The sequence below is a fragment of the Tachysurus fulvidraco genome, chromosome 16, assembly GCF_022655615.1.
Source record: "Tachysurus fulvidraco isolate hzauxx_2018 chromosome 16, HZAU_PFXX_2.0, whole genome shotgun sequence".
Classification (NCBI taxonomy): Eukaryota; Metazoa; Chordata; class Actinopteri; order Siluriformes; family Bagridae; genus Tachysurus; species Tachysurus fulvidraco.
In genome coordinates, this window is record NC_062533.1 from 12,559,785 (window position 1) to 12,581,055 (window position 21,271).

The following is a 21,271-nucleotide window of genomic DNA, read 5'->3' on the forward strand; positions in this document are numbered from 1 at the left end:
CATATAAACTATTTATTCACCCATCCATCAATACAGCAATCCATTGGTTCTAATCTAATCTGACCGTCCATCCATCCCCCAACCCACACATCCATCCACCTACCTACACATCCATCCATCCATCCATCCATCCATCCATCCATCCATCCATCCATCCATCCATCCATCCATCCATCCATCCATCCATGTATATAATCCTATAGTTCTTAATGTATCCATCCGTCCATGTTTTGAACTTGTACAAATCTATTCATCATATAATTCAAGATTTGACCTTGCATATAACAATTTAATTAATTAATTAATTAATTAATTAATTCATTAATTTATCCATCTATCCATCCATCCACCCATCCATCCATCAATCCATCTGCTTCATCCTAATCAGGGTTACAGTAGATCCCAGAAAATAGGACACCAGCAAACATCACAGCATTTGATTCTATCATTTCTTTGAAAACTAAAGAACTGAAGATAAAATAACATTTACAGATGAATTAATGCAGTTAAAAGTTCATTTTCTTACTAAAGCTGCTCGAAGCCAGGTATAATTATGGAACTAGCATTTGTCTTCCATGTCTTCACATGTGTGTAGTCTGTGTGAATACTACTGTAGCTGACATGAAGCATTATTCTGATCATATCGTAACTTATGATAGAATGAAGCAGAGACTCTGTTGTTACATGAAAATAATGCATGTTGCGTGAGATGCTGTGAGCATAACAAGCCATCATTAGTTTTGTGTAAGAGCATTACAGTGGCATGTAGTGTGTGGAGTGCGTCAATCTGCTTGTACCACAGTGACTATAATATTTCATTTATTATCAAGTGAAACACCATGCATTTTAATGATTTAGATATTATAGATTTTATGTTGTGGAGACATGTTAGGTCCTGTTCTCACTTATTGTATTCCATATCAGAAATAATTCTTAACTCTCCTTCAAAAAACAGACAAAAAGCACTGCCTGTTAGAGACAAAACAGAAAGCATAACCAAGACTGACAGTGCTCACAACCAAGACGTCCATAAATGTAAAAAAAAAAACAAAAAAACAACACATCACATCAACAATTACTTTGTTAATCTGTTGATTATTAATCCTAGATTATATGAAGTGTCTGTGTATGAGCTGTTACTATAGAAACAATAATGTATTGGAACAAGCACATCAATATTAACCTATTGTACAGTATATGTTACAGTCAGAAAATACCTGTGCTGTGAAATGGAAAAATACACAATTTCTGACCAATCAGATTGAACCGCACTGTTGCAATGTGATACTCACAGCCAGTACAAGCACATGCAAGAGTGAAAGGAACATAGTACTGCACTTCATGGTGACTAACATCTGGTTAGTGGTCATCACTGGACTACAGTGAGTAATTTTATTCCTACATAGTGCACCCATAAGGTATGTGTACGTTATAAAATGCCAGCGCTGTATAATGAATGTATATAGATTAGACTGGAGTGAAATATGAGAGCCCAGAAAAAAGAACTGGAAAGGAAGCGGGCTGAATCTGGAAACTCCCATCTCGGCTGCTGTGGAAATGTGTTTATGAGGAAACACACGGCCTGGGGATCCCTGACTCCGCAGTAACATTATTACAATCAATGAAGAATCTTAAATTAGTTACTCCTGTGAATAATTATTAATTAATACTTCCTCATTCCTTCGTCCTTCCTTCCTTCATTCATTCCTTATTCTTCTAATCCTATATCTATCTATCTATCTCTATATCTCTCCTCTCTCTCACATCCCTCTCCTCTTCTCTCTCTCCCTCTCTCTCTCTCTGTCTCTCTGTCTCTATCTCTCTTTCTCTCCAAACTGCTTATTTCCCTGGACGCAATCCACAATCACCCCCCCCCCCCACTCTCTCTCTCTCTCCTCTCTCTCTCTCTCTCTCTCTCTCTCTCTCTCTCTCTCTCTCTCTCTCTCTCTCTCTCTCTCTCTCTAATGAAGCTGGCCATAAGCAGCAGCCTTCATTACATTCAATCCTCTGGATGGCATCAGCAATTACAGCTCAGCTTCACTCCTGTTATGACCACAACACTGCGGCTTCCCAACTCTCTCTCTCTCTCTCTCTCTCTCTCTCTCTCTCTCTCTCTCTCTCTCTCTCTCTCTCTCTCTCACACACACACACACTTTCACACACAAACTACTTTTACTCCTCACTTCTATCAGTCCTCTGTATAACAGTGTTTCTCTTCTCCTTTTCCTGCATTACTTTCCTTCTCTCTCTCTCTCCCAAAACAATCTCCTCTTGCTTTTTTTTTTGTCATTCGCAATCTCATTGTGCTCCTTCCTTCTTTTTATGCCTATGATTCTGTTTTTCTTATGACAGAGAGTGGAGGAGATAAAAATGAAAAAAAGAGAAAAGGATAAAAGAAACTTGGAAAAGAAAAGACATGAAAGAGGAAAGGACAGTAAATAAGGAATTGAACCGGGGACTCGAATAAGGACGGAAGTGTAGTAGAGTAAAGGAAGAACAAGAATGATGAAGAAGAAGAGAAGAGAAGAGAAGAGAAGAGAAGAGAAGAGAAGAGAAGAGAAGAGAAGAGAAGCAATAAAGGATCCTGCAGCAGTAGTAAAGGCTGCAGGGAGAGGTGGAATCCCGCTGCTATTTATAGCACACTATGTTCATACTAGAGCAGCGATACACAACCCTGAATCTATAACACTGCTTTATCTTTTTAAAAATTCACTCTATTTAGTGAACATAATGGGGATTAGTCCAGTGTTTGTTGGAGTTTCCCTGCACTGCACATTTCTCTAAAGGCTCCTCTAACATACCTGACTCAGCTCATGAAGGGGTTGATAATGACCTGACCAGCTGAATCAGGTGTGTTGGAGCCGAACAGTGTGCGTGTTAGTGCAGGTCTGGGACTGAGACTTACTGCGTTAGCGTCAGATCACAGCATTTTATTGGCTTATTCGGCAGATCTGCAATCACACTCATTTTCCCCAATGCATCATACTGTAGCTTTAAAGAAGCAGGTCTGCAGGTCTGCTGAAAATAAAAATGTAGATTTTTAAAAAAAAAAAAAAGAAAGAAAAAAAGAATTTGTCCATACTGGTTGAGAAAGAAGGTCTGTCAGAATTGTACAGAAAAACAGCAAACCAAGACAAATGTTAAGATAAGGTTTCTTCAACACTATAGAACGTAGCATGGGCTCCTATGTAAGGATTAAAAGACTCCTGAAAAAAACAACAACAGCGTGATCAGGTCTGATGCAAAGCAGTCTTTATGTTATTATGTCAGAGTTTATTATTATTCTATTACAGTATTTTAAATTCATTGATTAATAACACTTTAACAAGTTTAACATTTACATTTTATGACCTGGAGAATCAATCTGTTATCACTTCCATTGTAGCTGCTACAAGTTATTTCCCTCATCAGTCTTTATGAAAATAATAACAGAAAAAAAGCAGCTTGTCTCCTGTTCTAGAAAACCTTCAGACATTTTCAAAGCACTGACACTGGAGACTCATTCCAGAACACTGCCAAGCTAACACTGTTGGTCCCCTTAAGCAAGGCTCTGCACCAGGGGTGCTGTATCATGCACTCTGACCCTAACCTCCAAAAATATGGAAAGAAAAAAGAATTATGATTATGGCCTCATGCTGATTTTGCATATCGATAGAGTAATGTCTATGTCAGAGCAATAAATAAAGTCTGTATAGTTTTTGTTTACTGAAGTGGAAATTCTGCCCTTACGTTAAATACGCTGATCTTTGAATTCCTTTTTCCTTCTTTTTTTGCTGACGCTACAGTTGGATCTGCAATTACAGAAACATCTTTTGACCGTGTGAGAATTCAACAGTACCGTGAAACACATTAATTTATGCAACTTTTAGTTACGGTCCATCAATTTGATTGGTCGAGTGGCACTCCAAGAGTACATACAGTACATACTGTACCACAGTGGGACATTTTCTCTGTCTGTAGCAATCCCTGGTTTGTCTTCTCCACCTAAAATTCCACTCCCCAGTTCCAAATTACAGTAATGTTTTTCAACAGCCTCGACATCATCAATAACTTCTGACATAAAATGCGAAAGCTTGTCAGATGAAAAAATAAACGCAGCTTTAATAGGAAAATACAAGTCAGTATGAGCTTGCTAGTCAGCTAGCCATAAAGCTATAACGTTAGCGTTGCTTCCTCAGGAAACTAGTTCTGGCAATGGAGGAAAAATACACAGAACATTTGGCCACATTGTATCCAAAAGGTCAATCAATATTAATTTCTCGTTTATAAAATTGTTAAAAAAAAGCAATATCTGTGATAGCTGTGATCCAGAACCAAGTAGAACTGCGCTCTTGTGCGTGCGATACTGTTTAACTTCACTTGAATACCAAGTCTGAGCTTCAATCAAGGTCTTTAACATACAGTACACACAAAGTCTCATACGTATTCATGTGGAAAACACCAAGACATCGTTTGTCTCAGTAATATAATTTGCTGATGTCTGGTTTCCCCCAAAAGAATCAAAAGTTAAACTCAACCTGTCAACCGCCTTAATAAGGTCAATGTGCATGTGAAATGACTTCATATCATGTGATCAGCATGAATACCAGTAAGGAGTCTGTTGGAGATTACTTGATAGTTCAAGCATGGCTTGATTTTTTAAGTAAGATGTGGGGCAGCAAATGTGTTTAGATTTTAAGAAGCTCACACACCTATGAGCGACTGTTTGTACGAAGCATCAACCCCCTGGCATGATATTCACACTGTAGTAAAGTAGGCAACACGGACAGGAGGAGTAAGCAAAGGGAGACAGGAAGTGGCACAGAAGGGGCTGTATTTAAAACAGGCAGTCTATGTACAGCTGTCGGGGGCATTAAGTTTTCATGCTGTGGCTGTATGATCTGATCCGAGTGGCTTTTATGATCACACACATGGCACAAACTCAGGAAGCAGAACAGACCGAGCTGGATTACTCACCACCATCACACACTGAGAGTAGGCTTGCAAACCCCCCAACACACACACAACACACAACACACCTTCTATTGACACAAATAGTAATGCAGCTAATAAAAGTAAGACATGTCATGTCTACACCTGAATCTAACCCTAACCTTCCATTTTGTAACCTTTTCACCTCCATACTGTCAAATCTGTCATATATTCCTATCCTTATGGGGACGTTTGGGTGGACAGGGTGACTGTTTCTGACAACCTGTACACACACCACCAACATGTGCATATGAGTTTAAATAATATAAATAATATAACATAAATAACTGATCACTAATAATAATGGTGCTTTTTGATGCATATTTGCTATTGATGAATGCTAATGTTTACTCTCTGCCTTCCAGAGAGGATCCTGGTCTCTGATACTGGTTGTGTGATGTCATCAGTTGCAGGATAGCTGGAAGAAAGCAGGATAGTTTATATTTGCGGTGTGTCACTTCACTGTAGTTTTGTGGCTAAAAAAGCCTCCGTCGTTCAATTTGTCTCATTTGTTGTTTTTCATAATGGTCACATTTGCTGCAGTGTGCTGGAAATGCAGCATAGAAACACCTCTTGGAACTCTCACTGCAGTGCACTTCTGTAGCGCTTCAGGTCCGCAAAAGCTTTAGAAACCTTTCTGGTGGAAATCCACCTGTAGCTAATGACTCACACACCTGTAATAACCAGCTAACCTTTTAAAGCAAATTGCATGAGAGGGGAAGTGTTTTCTCAGCCACTTTAAACACACACTATATATACACGTCATGTGGAGCAAGTTGAAACTCGCTTCTTCTATAGTTTGTGAAAAATCATTCTAAAAATTCTAAAAATCAATTTCCAAGTGTGTCATTTGTAAAATTAGTAATAGGTAACTTTCAGCAAACCCATGATCAACAATGATTTTATTTGCTATTTTTTTTTCTTTTTTTTGGAAGTGTTTAGTAAAAGTCTTTGGAGCTCCCGTTGTGTGTAAGACATTAAACTGAAAACCACCACAACAACGTCTCTGTGCTGGAAATCAGCGAAGTGTTTTCAGTAACATTTATGCAAATTTGATTTTTAAATCCAGCCTTTCTTTAATGGGATGCAAAACGGGATTGTCGGAATTCCCCTCCGAGGGTGTTTCTGTCTAGACGACGTAGATCCATGTGCGAGATCGCAATTTCTCACACTCCTACAGGAAGACACACAGAGCTCTGTAGCCACCTACATGCAGCCAAATGCTCCCTCTGTAGGGCTGGAAAGCCCCAATGACAGAATAACAGAAAACAGAACCACACTCACACACACACACACACACACACACACACACACACACACACACACACACACACACACACACACACACACACACACACACACACACACACACTGCAGTGTTCAACACGTAAAACACCCAGCATACTCTTAGCAACCCTTTACTGATTTTACATCATTCAGCCATGCAGCCTTTAAAAGATGGGTTTCTCAGTGAAACACATTTATATTTGAAATGAAAGTCCAATTACACAGGATGTGATGTATACCAGCACACATGCGATGGATCTGGCTTTTGTTTACCTCCATCTGCAGGAAATGTGCTTCTAAAGGATATGTTTCACCTTTTTTCTTTTTATTTCATCTCTTTTGGCATTGAGAAGAAAACTTTGAATTACTACAGCACCCGTTATGTGTTGTTTTTTAACCAATGCATGTACTAGCTCATGTGGTAAAACTGTCAGCGTGTCTCAATCAGCTCCCTAGTTCAGTAGTCTGAGCACTGATCAGGGAGTCAGCCATTTTAAATACTGTCTCAGTTGCAAAATCCTTCAATCCTCCATCGATGCTCACTATAATCCCTTACTGGAAATAACACTGTAGGTGGACCCTAAATGAACGATAGCTTACACAATAAGAACATAATAAACGCTTTTAAGTGCAAAACATTGACAACAGACATTCAAGCACACAGTGCGCATGTAGACTCACCTATTTGTGATAAGCCCCGAGGGAAAAAATGCTTCGCACACACACTTAAACACAATGAGTGCAAAGACACCTATGATTATTATAACTTAACAGAGTATATAATTAGGGTGTCTAATGATTAAAAAAAACTTGAAATACCATGATAGCAACACACACACACACACACACACACAAACACACACACACGCTTATATGTAATTCAGATAACATAAACACACTTAACATCCCAAGTCATAATTTAAATCCATACATGAATCTAAAGCCAAATATTCCACTGGAAATTTCTAGAAACTATTTAAAAAAAATTATTAAAATAGGGCAGTTTTCAAGAGTATATTGTATAGCGGTGTAAACTAAATGTGGAACAATTAAAGTAGGGAAAGGTAAATGAAAAGAAATCGTGTTAATTATATTATTAATGAATGAAGAACAGCTGAAATACGTAAAGGAGTTTGGGTACGTACTGTATGTCTCCCAGTACTTGCATCCTTGAACCTGAACACTGACAGCACTGTAGAAATGGAAGCAGAACTCGACCATCACACACTGGTCTAGAAATTTTCAAGCAATTACAAATTTTACAAAAGAAGCCAAGCAGTATAGAATTAATACAACATATCAGCGCTAGAAACAGCTGTGGAATTACAACAGTACACAAACACAGGACATTGTGTATGAACATTATTTTGAACCCTACTGTCCAGTGTCACACCAATGAGGATGGGTTTCCTTTTCAGTCTGGATCCTCTCAAAGTTTTTTCCTCAGTTCATCTCAGGGACATAGATGTTCCTTGCCACCGACACCTCTGGCTTGCTCATTGGAGATATATGTATACGTTTCTTTATGCAGATTTGTGTAAAGCTGCTTTATGACAAGGTTCTGCATGGAACTGCGTGATGGGATCGAAAGCAGAACTCGGTAGTGGAGTCACAGCACTACAGAAACGGTGCTGAGGAAATGTAATGGAAGCAGAACGCAAAGGTAAATGCTAACACAGTGTGAGCACTACATTGTCAGAAATAGCCACGGTAACAACTCCCCAGCTCCTTGGAAACAGAATCACAGCTTCTTGGAGTCCGAATCACAGTTCCTTGGAAACGCAATCACAGCGCAATGATAACAGAATCATAGCGCTATGGTAACAAAATCAGAAAGACATAAATGAGTTATCACTCTGAGGATTATTCCTTTTTTTTTGCAGAGGCACAAAGCAGAAGCAGCGAACCAGATTTAATGTGCTACAGCAGGAATGTGCACATACACGTGTGCTCACACACACACACACACACACACACACACACACACACACACACACACACACACACACACACACACCACGATCGTCTGTGCATAATAAAGCCGCACGCTTGCTGCAGCAGACGCGCGAGACGGCACGCCTGAACACATTCCCACTGCTGAAGCTGATCTGCTGGCTGTCGCACTGCTTTCTGTCAGCGCTGATAGCTGTTAGCCACGCTGTTCAACGTGTCTGCATTTCAGTCACACACAACCACGGAGGGAATTTGTCAATTTGTCATCTGGAAAGCATGAGTGTGTGGCTTTAACGATGGGTTGCAGGACATCACGAGCACATGATTTCTAGTTGCTTCACATTTCACTGTGAGCCTTAAGGACTTCTCTAGTACAAGCATGATAATATAAAACTTTCATATAATAATAATCACTATTATATTTACCATATCCTTCATCTTCTACAGCGTGATCATGGTACTTCGCTTTCAAACGGCGCTGACGTTGTCTTCAACGCACACACTTTACTGTACGTCTGTGCTGGTCTTCAAACTTTTTATACAACTATCATCCACTGAGCATAATTATGGGATTGTCTTCGTCAAGAACATATGCGATATTCAAATTCCTCTAAAATAAGAAACCTGAGAAAACAGCTGTCCTTATGGTGCCTGCAGAATAGAACAGATGAGAAGACCTCAGAATAGAATAACAGAAGAGCTCAAACACTAAAAATACTGCTGAACGAAACAGCTTCCTCCTGACTGGGACATGTAATAATGTTGAGTTTTAAGACATAATGATCCAGTCTTGAACAAACTAGGTGTTAAACACTATTCATTATTATCACTCAGTGCTGAATTCTCTGATCTAGGTTCTCAGGTGTTGATTAATTTCCTATAACAGCGCCTGTGCACATAATATAAAATCACAGGTTTACAGTATGATCGATCAAATATGTTATGATTTGAATAGGGACTTAAGGGGGCACATAATCTAAGGCTAATAACTTAGGGACACATAATCTAAGGCTAATAACAAACAGAATAATTAAACATGTTATTTAACATGTAAAAGCAGACAAGTCATTGACGTGTAACTTTATTTAAAGAGATCTTTATTTAACATTTATGAAAGGAGTCTCCAGTGTTGGTGCTTTGCAACAGTCAGAGATACTGTAAAGCTGTTATGGGGCAAAGGAAAGGATAAGAACAGAAGTGTTAAGCTACATTATTTAATCTCATTAACTTCAAAGAAAATGAATGACGTTAAGGTTTAGCTACTTTAACTTAAGTTGTAACCAATTTCATTCTTCCATACATACAGGTTCTATACCGATTTACCTACACAGGTCCTTAGGAGCCTGCCGTCTATCTCATGGGAGTCTGGGCAAGGGGCACCGTGGGTGTGTTGACAACCCATCATAGAGTACAATCCCATATTCATGCACCCATTGACAATTTAGAGATGCCTGTAGACCTGCAACATGTGTCTTTGGACTGGGGAGGAAACCAGAGGAAACCCCCAGCAAGGAGAGTTGGGTTTTATTCCTTAACTATTGCTCATCCCTAACTAGAATAAGCAGCACTAGGTGGGTTGCAGAAAGCCTGGATTTAGGACATGGGCCTGGATAGATATGACCATCTCTAAAAGCTCCATGCATCCATCCATCCATCCATCCATCCATCCATCCATCCATCCATCCATCCATCCCTCCATTCAGACGAGTCTAAATCTCTAGTGATACAATAATAATCACATTACCAGAACTCCGTGTTAAACTTCTCCAATGCAAATAAGTCATTTAATACAATGCTATGATTCTCCAGTGAGGAATGTGGCACCAAGCAATGTGTTGAAAGATTCGTAGATTATAGTCACTTTTTCTTGTTCTAACATAAAACAAGTGTGTTTTGTATTCAGGATTTGTACATACAAAAATTCAAACAGAAACGCAGCTCATGGCAGAGAGAAGCGCGGCGTGGTAACACCCGTGTGAGACGTCAGAGACAGACGGAAGCTTCTGATGAACCTGTTCATACCCACAGCCCTAATTACAGAGTCAACTTCACCAAGCAGCAGAGTGACTCATCAGAACAAACACACACACACACACACACACACACACACACACACACACACACAGAGCAAAACAGGACATCACAAAGGTATGACGTTTGTTGTTTTAAATCGACAAAGAGCTCAGGTGATCTTTACTTCACTGATTCTGAGAGACTGACACACAATTATTTGTCAAAGTGATAAATTCATGGTATTATAATCACACAAGCCAGTAACACCACATCTGGTAGAACTTAAAGCTTTAGTGCTGCAATCTTGTTTTGGATTTTAGAGGATCATTCGCATTCTTCCTGTTGCTCCTTTTGAGTTTTGCCTCTTTGTTCTCTAAAATGTAGGTCAACATCTTGTAGCTTATTTTGAGTGATGTGCCACAGCTGGAATTAAACTCCTTACATCTACCCGAGTATGACATTAACAAAGTAACATCAGTGCAATTGCAGATTCCCTTGTCATAAGGTACATGAGACACAGAATGAAAATATGAAAGGGCATGCTGTGATAAGAAAAAGAATCAGCATGGAGTGGTGTGATGTGACCTGGTGTGAAGTTAAGTTTCTACCCTGAAGCTACTGCTCTCAATAATCTTTTAACAACAACACGGTCTGAAATGCTTTATTCCTCACAACAATGTTTTATTGCTTAATGACATTAACGTGTATGTTCATGTCAGGTTAGATTTGCGGTCATAAGATGCTTGTGAAAGTTCCTGTCACTTACAGTATATCAGCTATAAACGGACGTTCCATCGCCATCATCTTTTTATATTTTGGACAGAAGAAAAAAAAAGTCCTGAAGTCTTGGCTACACTGGTCAGTATAATGTTACAGCTTTATGGTTACAAAATGCTGACCCTGGAGACTCCTTCCAGAAGACATCCTAACAGAAATCTTTATTGCTGGAAGTGTTGAAAATCTTTTTTTTTTATTCATCCTGTCGAACTGTCGCATATACAGTACAATAGCTCAAACAAAAGTACTGAATTCTGAGAGACTAGACGCGAATCAGCTTTACTCAGCCTTAAAGGTAAAACTGTTTAGAAAAAAGAAATTCATTAATGACCCTAAAAACCCGTCTCAAGATGGAGAACCCTTTTTTAACACCTGACTGTCCTAATGATAGCACCAGTTACTATACAGAGACAGTGACGGCCGGCATCACAATAGCACTTCACACTAAACACATCGATGTGTATTAATGTTAAGAACAATCTGTTGTGATGCACAGCATTAGTGTTTGATACTAGCGATGTAAAGCTGGTTCACATCATATCATAATCTGGGGATTCTCTGATTCGAGCGAGTAAATCATTTATGCTATGAATGTGTGTGAATACGAGTTAACTGACATTACAAAGACAGACTGCAGACAGTCAGATCAGTTGCGGTGTGTATATGTCAGTATCGGATCTGTATTGGTGATAGGCCAATACTCTGAGCTCTCGTAGTGGTATGGATGTGATGATGGATGTGGAAAAAGAAAAAAGAAAAAAGAAAGACGTCGTACTTATAGTTAAGGGTTCCTAGCTGCCTAAAAGTATCGTACACAGAACCCTATTTAAAAATTGCAGGATTTCAAATTCTGTCAGATGAACAAAGATGACTTTTTTTTTCAAGTGCGCAGTAGTGAAATGATCCTAAAAGTACACGTCGCGTTGGGAACACAGACAAGACCGAGCAGGTCTCAAGGCGTCTGCTGTTCTATATCAGTCCTCTTTGAAGGCACAGTGCTGATACAATATTCTATACTGATTACATCTACAACTACATTGGGACAGACTCGATCTCAACAGATAAATATTCCAACCTACTCCTTAATTCTACAACAGCAACAACAGATATATGTGCATGGCTTCATGACACTGCATTTGAGTTGAATATGATATCATTAATGCAAACAGATAACAATAAGGATATACTGGATTTTTGGTGTGGACAAATATATTCGTTAGTTTGCCCACAAGGCAAACGTGAGCTTCAAGGTGCTGTTCGGTCGTACGATTTGGTCAAAATCCGGTCCTAAACTAAGAAGGCAAAAAAGCTTGTAGTTCAGATAATGTACTATAGCTAGTTAGTTAGCACATAGAAGTGTAAGAATATAATAAATTGTTCTTATTGGATATGACTGCGCAATGAAAAATACATTCAACAGACTACATAAAAAACATAGACTTTTCCTTACAAAATAATACCTAAATGACAGAAAATGAATCAAAAATTCAATGTAATCAATCCCACACTCACTCTTTAGCAAAAGTAGCTTCCTTTTCCTTTATTTCTATTCTGTCTTGAAGTTTAAAAAAACAACAACAAAAAAATTATACGAAAAAATGTACACAAAACCAAGCAAACTCTGAGATATTCTAAGGAATTCGCAATTTTAAAAAGAAAAATACAAAAAATAACCAAAAATACACACACACACACACACACACACACACACACACACACACACACACACACACACACACACACACACACACACACACACACACACACACACAGAAATTCAAGGTACAAATTAAAACAAACAAAAAAAAAGATCCAGCAAAATCAAGCAAGTTTTTGGCTTCAACATTCACAAAAAACTGTAATGACTGTAATATTGCAAAAATTCAGCTACACGTTAACACACCAAAAGAATCTTTTTCTCCCCAAAACAGGAGCTGAGCTTATCCACATCTGGAATCCAGAATAATTAGTGCAGGTGTTTTATCTCATCTAACACTTCCTTGAAGCCCCGTCTCTTTACTCACGTCATATGCCGTCGGCTGGACTTAGGGTTTCACCTCTTACTTTCTGTTACTTTAAATGGAGATTTTTTTTCCTGAGATCATTAGTATGAGTCAGAATCTATTAGTGTACACAACTGTACATTTAACATCGGTGGGCACAGAATGCCACAGAAAAAATGGCCAAAAAAAGGTCAATTTTTTCTCCCTTAAATTATTAAATAGACCTTCAACAAAATGCCAAGTTGATGAAATCCACGATCAAGGTATTTGATGCCAGCAAACTACTCAGACCACATATTAAAATTCCTCTCTCCTTTACTGTCCTTAAACCTGAGACCATAGAAATGTTCACTTTCTTGTTTTTTTTTAGGCTTCGGTTCTGGATGGATAAATTGTTTATTTTTAAAATCCAGGAGTAAAAAAAAAAAAAAGATCGTGGGAAGGGAAAAATCAATATCAAGTCTAGTGTGAAGTGCACATTGTTTCTCTAAATTCAACGTTCTTTATCAGTATCTCACTACCACTACACTATGACACTAAAACCGTGTATGAAGTAAAGAGTATTGTTTTAGACTCTGATCCATAGAGACTCAGCAAACTCTCACACTCACATATATAACATTTCATACACACCATTCGGATGTAGTAAGTGGGTGTGTGTAGTAAGTCATGCTATAGCATGTCATGTCATTATCAAGTGATAAAATCGGTACTTTGGAAAACAGTCATACATGTGGAGTCCGTGTCTACAGATTGGAACAAAAATGATTGAGCACAGAGTCTTTTTTTTCTGAGTGCAAAATAAAACTATTTTTGCAATGCTGCTCCTTTTTTAAAAACATAACAGAGTTCTCAGTAACTGCCGCACAAGTGCACAGAACAGTAAAGAAGTATCTGATTTTAGACAACTGTTGTTTCTGGAAGCTGGTAAGTACTGAATCAAATGAATCAAAGTTCATAATTTGATTCACTTAGGCAGTTCAGAATAATCAAATGAGTAAAATGAGTCGAAATTCATACAATATACAGTACACTCAGGTTATGAAAACTATTAGACTGTTGAACACACACACACACACACACACACACACACACACACACACACACACACACACACACACACACACACACACACACGTGTCTACACATAGTGTTCTATTGCAGACATGTTCACTAAAATCACACTGTCCCACAAATTCCCTTTAACACATCACTGAACCCATAGGTGTGTGTAAGCACTCAGAGGAGTGAAGCTCAGGAGTGTGTGACAGCCCTGCATGCCTCCAAGCATCTGATCCCCCTATCCACCACTCCATTAGGGCAGTTATTAAACCGGCATTGTGACCAAGTCCACAGATTAAAGGAGAATGAATGAGATTAAACAGTCTCCTCTACAAACTCGTTTACCTGAGCAGGGGCACACTATCAGGAGAGAAACAGGGAAGAAAAAACTTTGCACATTCACACACACTTACACATGTCTGAAAAATATCAAATATCAAAATTAGACATTTTATAGAAATTAGATTAAAGAGGAACCATCTGGGATTTCCAGGAAAATGTATGTGCTTTCAGAGTGGTCAAAATACATAAACACGTGTACAACCACGAACAGCATTAAAACCACTTGTGTAATATTGTGTAGATTCCAATTGTGATGCCATAACTGCTGCAACTCATTGAGGCATGAACCCCACAAGACCTCTCACGCTGTGCTGTGGTATCTAGCACTAAGACGTTAGAAGCAGATCCGTGTCCTGTAAGGTGTGAAATGGAATCTCTATGTTTCAGACTTGGTTGTTCCCACAGATGCTCCATAGAATTGAGATCTATGAATTCTGGAGATCAAGTAAACACAATGAACTTTTCATGTTTCTCAAACCATTCCTGAACAGTGTAACAGGGTGCATTATTCTGCTGAAAGAGAACACGGTTGCCATGAAGGGGTTTGCTTGGTCTGCAACAATGTCTAGATAGGTAATTTGCATCTACATGAATGCTAGGAAAAGGAAGGATTTCTAGCAGAACATTGCCCAGAGCCTCCACCGACTAGCCTTGTTCCCATAGTGCATCCTGGTGCTATCTTTTCCCCAAGTGGTGAAGTGTTGCACATGAACCTGCTCCTAATCTTGACTGAAAAGAAATCATGACTCATTAGAACTTTCTTCCACTGCCCCATGGTTCAGTTCTGATGCATGCCTATTGTAGGGGATTTCAAAAGGGATGGGGTAAACATGGGCACTTTGACCAGCAGCCCCTTAGCTGTGATGCACTGTGTACACCTTTCTATCATCGGACCAGATGTGCTAACCCCACGCTCCCCAGATGCCTTGAAGAGTGACTATGACCCTGATGCAGGTTCTCTTTTTATCCTTCCCTGGTTGTCTTATACTGGGGACACCACACAAGACCTGTATTTTTGGATGTACTCTGACCTAGTTGTCAAACCGTCACAATTTAGCCCTTGTCAGAGTTGTTTAGATCCTTATGATTGCCCATTCTAGCTAGACAGCCCAAGCTAACATGCTAACAACATTGCAATTGTTGTTTTATGTTCAACCGAAATCTGTTTTTAAGATTTGTATTTATGGCTCAGGTTTCTTTCATTTACCTAATTAATTCTCAGCCAAATCCCACCCACTAGTTAAGCCTATCATTTGAAAACTGCCAATCTGGGATGGAGAAGGCTAACACGTGCTTTTTCCAGCACGCATGAAGCCAGCGGATTACTGATTATGCTGCGTCACGGGGCACTATCCATCCCCTTCCACACGCATGAGCTCACAGATCTTAATAGGGAGAGATAGTTTGCCATCCCCCATCCAGACAGCACGGCCAATTTTGCTCTCTTATATCCCTGTGATAACTGTGGCATTGGCTGGATTTAAACTCATGATCTCTGGTCGGTCGGGTGAACACGTTTCTGTTACACAGAACAGGGGCCACATATTTATTAAAGAAAAAACAAAGAAAAATGACAAAAACAAAAACAAAATAAATAAATAAATAAAAAATACAAAATTAATCTTTTATTCTTTTGTCAGCTTTCAAGCTCCAAAGTGAGAGGTAAAGAAAGTCCCTGAGATGATATAAGGCAGAAACCTTGACAGGAGCCAGACTCAAAAGGGAACATGTCGTCTTCTAGGTGACACCAGACATCGTGATTCTAAATTCAAACAGTACTAACGGTGTTGAACGGATATTAAGTAAGAGAATAATATGAAGATTGAGTCCTGGGATGAGCACAGGACAGTCTTTAGGATTATAGCATGCAGGTGAGATCATCCGCTTTGGGGTGAAAATGTTTAGTGTATCCATAACAGCGAAAGGTTAGTACAGAAGCTCCAAGCAGAAGTAGAGCATCAGGATACATTGATGTAGTGACATGCTGATTTTTTTTTAATTTTATTTATTTATTTATGTGTGTGTGTGTGTGTGTGTGTGTGTATAAAACAGGTGAACAGTGATCTCCTCACTGCTCAGGTATACATGTGGGAAATTTCCCCACTATACATACTACAAAATAGTAAACAGATTTACCAAATGACCCACTGACCTACCTAGACATGAGGTTCACACCACATTAAGATGCACGACGTCCTCTCTCAGTTTAATATATTTTTTCACATTACTGCATTATAATACCGGAGTGGTGAAGATACTTAGATGTGTCCATGATTAAAATATGATTATCTAGAATGTCTAAATAAAATAAATTAGAATGGAATGATAAATATAATAAATGAAGAAATGATAAATGAGCTATATAAAGTAATGATAAATGAGCTAAACACAGTAAATGAGGCTTTGGCTCTGACAGCGGTCTAAAATTAGCTGCTGTGTGAAGCTGGAGCCGATTCATGTGTGCTTTGATGTACATGTGAGCGCCTACGCAATCCTCATCCAGCCTGCGCCGCTACAGCTGAGCGTGAAAAGGAAAGGAAAAAGAAAGAGATGCATGCTGTCTGCTGGAGAGGCAACATGCTTATTGGCCATTCAGTCCACATCCATCCATCCATCCTATCCGTTCAATCTATTGGCAGAAGCACATTTAAGGTTGTGGTCAGTACAAAGGGCAGCAAAAGCACTGTGTGTGTGTGTGTGTGTGTGTGTGTGTGTGTGTGTGTGTGTGTGTGTGTGTGTGTGTGTGTGTGTGTGTAATCTGCATACTGTGACCCACAATGCCCTCACAACCCCCTCCCCCACATGCGTGTCTTACAGCAGCTCTGGCAGGTGACAGGAACATGGCTGCAGCCCCATTTTATCATGCCCAGCTTTGGCTGGTTTTTAGGTCAGCGTTCATAAAGTTGACAGAGCTAAAAAGGAAAAGCAGGTGTGGTTGGGATTGTGTGAGCTGATACAAAAACACTCCAGGAGCCAAGAACACGCGGCATACTATACTGTAGGTACTCCTGATAGCTGACGAGATATTCACAGAGCCCCCGCTTAAAATCTCTTGAATCTGAACACGAATGGAGAAAACACTCAGCGAGCTCTGCCTGTGTACAGCCTGACAGATGTGTGTGTGTGTGTGTGTGTGTGTGTGTGTGTGTGTGTGTGTGTGTGTAGGAGAGACACCGGGTGGAGATTTCTAAAAGGTCAGATGATTATGGGTGCAGTGGTTTTGTGTTTGAGGAACAAATATATTCCACGCATGCTTCTGCTCGACTCGATGAGCTTTTTTGCTGATTAGAAACCACGCACACACACACACACACACACACACACACACACACACACACACACACACACACACACACACACACACACACACACACACACCACATTACATATTTAGATGACAGTAATTGCTTAACCACTTATCACAGATTAGGTTCATCATGACGATGACAAAAGAAAATGACTTCATGTTTATTTGATAAACAGCAAAGGAGCATCACCAAGCCATATGATCAATTATTATTCACTGTATTATAATATATATATATATATATATATATATATATATATATATATATATATATACACATTGTACATTTACGATACTGAAACATATCATTTTTATCATCTTTGGTGTCTTGAGTTTTAGTTTAATGTGAAAAAATGGTGGCTTGCCGGAGCAGAGTCAATGCTCTCTGGCAGCACTTTAATTATAAACAATAAAAAGAACAAGGTGAATAAACTGGGGTAATTTAAACTGGGGAAATTCACAAACTATGAAAAGCTCCTGTGATGTCATCCATCACAGAGCGACTAAATCATTAGAAAGAAGGTCTTGATGTAAGCATGCTGACTACGTGCCCTTCTACGGCTTAGCAAATTATAAATGTTAAACAGTAATAGAAGAGTAACAGTCACATGCTGTTTTGGTCAAATGGTGTCAAAGTCAAATTCTTCACATCAGTCACATCGATATGTTTGTGAGCCTCTGAATAACATGTTTCTAAAGTTACGAGAAAAAAAATGAACAATTATATGTACCATTAGTTACTAATTATTTATTTAGTGATTATAAACATGAGCAACACAACAGTAACTCACCATACTGTACCTTTAAAAAATGATATTCGCACACATTATCTATCCATCTATTTAACTCAGAATAATACTTATTACATAATATATACCTAAATGTATATGGAGATAAGTATGTACATATGAAGATATATACTCAAGTAATGTCTTGACATATTCTACTTCACTTGATCAGTATTGAAACCGAATACTTTTTACATTCAGTAATTATCATTCAGTGAGATAAAATTCGAGTAGATTTTCATCTAAATGAAAGAACTTGTTACGATTTGGCAAAGTTCTCTTCTCTAATCTCTTCTCTTCTAGGCCTGTGTGCTATACATCATTTAAATGGGATCCCATTTACATTTCAGTTAAAACTTCATCAGTGTAGAAACAATGACCAAGATTCATACCAATTCATCATCGGCGGTGAATTTAAAGAGTATCATTAATAGCGAGGGTGAGAGCGGCTGACCCGAGCATGTGGAACGGTGTTAGTGTGCATGCTTATTAACAGAGAGCATGAGATGCTGTGAATTGTGAGCGCACGACGCACTCAATGACATGCACATGGTTTGCTTTCGCTAGCTCGCATAAGCTCACGATTTCAGATGCATGTTCGTACCGTTGTGTTTCTTCAAAAATGGCAGTAAAATACAGTAAATTTGACTAAGTTTAGATCTTGTGCTGTGTCCCTAATGGAAACTACACCTCAGGAGGACAAGCATTGCCCAAACATGCCGCCTACCCAGGAAGCCTCCTTCCAAAAGGAATCCTCTTTTAAAGCATCTGGGATAACAACAGTGTGTGAAGCATGTCATCATGTGTTGTAAAACAGATTTGTTGGCGCGTACCTAAAGTACTCGTGCCACAGTGTTACTCCATCTTCTGCTGAAACCCAGCAAGAATATGATGATATGAAGTCTGATACTGCTTTTCAAACACAGTATTACTACACATCTCACAAAACACTTGAGGAAGATTCTCCATCTGCTCAATTCTCATTTATGTGACATGCATTTCTCACATCATGCACACACACACACACACACACACACACACACACACACACACACACACACACACACACACACACACACGCGCGCTTTCATTTCTGCATCCAGGATGACCACATCCATCTGCCAAAGAGTGAGCGACATTCTCGCTCGTTGAGCCACTGCATGCATGTCAGGCTCCGAAAACCAATTGGACTGAGAGTTGCCATGCCAACCAAAGCTCCCTTCAGTCAGAGAAAAGTGCGTGTCGCATCACGTGACCCCGTGGCCATTGGGGAAGACAGAAAAGGAGGTAGAGACGCAAAGCCGCAGCCTTTCGTGGACTCGTGGCTCTGACAGTATGACACAGATCAGTCATGGCATTTCTTTATAAAATCCTCATAATACTCACCCCCCATGTCCACTGACCAACGTTTATCTAGAGGTTAAATTAATCTGTGTGTAAGTTGGTGTGTATGTTTAGCATGACTAATATTGTCTGACAGTTAAAAAAAAACCTGCAGTTTACACATTAAGAGCTCGTTCAAGACTTGCATGCCATACTCTTCATATAATCTAAGCCGATATAGAAAAACACCAATTCTTCTATCCTCTGTGAGGAGACCCGGATTTAACACATTTGGAAAAAGTGTCTTCTGGACAGAGGACTCTGAACTTCTCAATGACATGACAAGCTATGTTTTTGTTCTAGTCACTTCAAGAGAGAAACAAAGGAAGACTTGTAAAAAAACAAACACAAAAGATGTTTAACTGTTTAACATTACACTGTAATACCATTGATAAACGTCTGTGGTATAAGAGGAATAAACACTTAAGGGTAGTAACCATGACTATGTTGCTACCATAATGAGTAACATGGCAGATTGTGAGAAGGTCTGAGACCAGCTGATTAAAACTTTATCCTCCTGAAATTACGTCATTTTAAAAGGCTTGGGGTAAACAATAAGGTTACTTAAATTAGTACGTAGAGTTTGTTAACTAAGCAGTCAGTCCATCAACTCGGGAGCATAAACTCTGTCCAAATCTGCTGTCTACATTAGTGGCTGTCTTCCAAAAAGGAACTAATTTGTAATGAGAATTATATTTATTTGTAATGAGAATTATTCATATAGAGTGTGCACTATAAGAATATTCTAAAATTGTATAACTGATTATTAGAACATAGCTATTTGCCGGGAGTCAAGAACATGGTGTACACAAATGTTTAAAGAAAAATGTCACTGCCAGATGTTTGTGAAACATGTAGATTTTGTGTAGAATGCACATTATTAATAAGGCTTTTGAGGACATAGAAAATACTGATAGTTTGTATACAAGACTTCACTATGAAGCAAAAACAGTGTATATATATTTTGGACCTAAAATATGGACAGACAGTCCACAGTCTCGTCTGTTCCCCTGCTAACACAAAAAAGATAAATTGAGTGACAAGAAGAGCAAGAAACTACATGAAGTGTGGATTCATGTGAATATTATTGAGGTTTATTGTTATAGTGCCATGGACAGAGCAAACTTTCTATCGCATATCTCACAGTAACTAAAAAAATCACCACATTTTTTCTTTGGGATTAGAAATTGTGGTGTTCAGGTGAATTGTGGTGTTCACGTATGTTTACTAAATATGTTCTGTATTTGTTGTGAATCATCATATTTGCAGACACATTTTTGAGAGCTGTGTTTCATAGCCAGTGACTTCAGTAATCTTTTGTTTCTCGTGCTTTTATTGTTGTTCATCGCCTGTATTTAATAAATCGGTTCAAACTAATAAACATT

General features: G+C 38.9%; 1 protein-coding gene across 10 annotated transcripts in view; it reads right to left on the reverse strand.

The window, feature by feature from the left end:
• gphnb (gephyrin b) overlaps window positions 1–21,271 on the reverse strand; it is a 107,441-nt gene that overhangs the window by 82,776 nt on the left and 3,394 nt on the right. Inside the window, exons 2-3 of one of the 10 annotated variants that reach the window (XM_027166222.2) lie at window positions 8,638–8,862; window positions 7,404–7,450 (exon numbers count right to left, since the gene is read on the reverse strand). The exons of 8 other annotated variants lie outside the window; for them this stretch is intronic. In XM_027166222.2, coding sequence (XP_027022023.1) covers window position 7,404 — 1 coding nt within the window. In that variant the 5' untranslated portion in view covers window positions 7,405–7,450; window positions 8,638–8,862. The remainder of the gene's footprint in view (window positions 1–7,403; window positions 7,451–8,637; window positions 8,863–21,271) is intronic. One more of the 10 variants, XM_027166231.2, reaches the window with a different exon arrangement.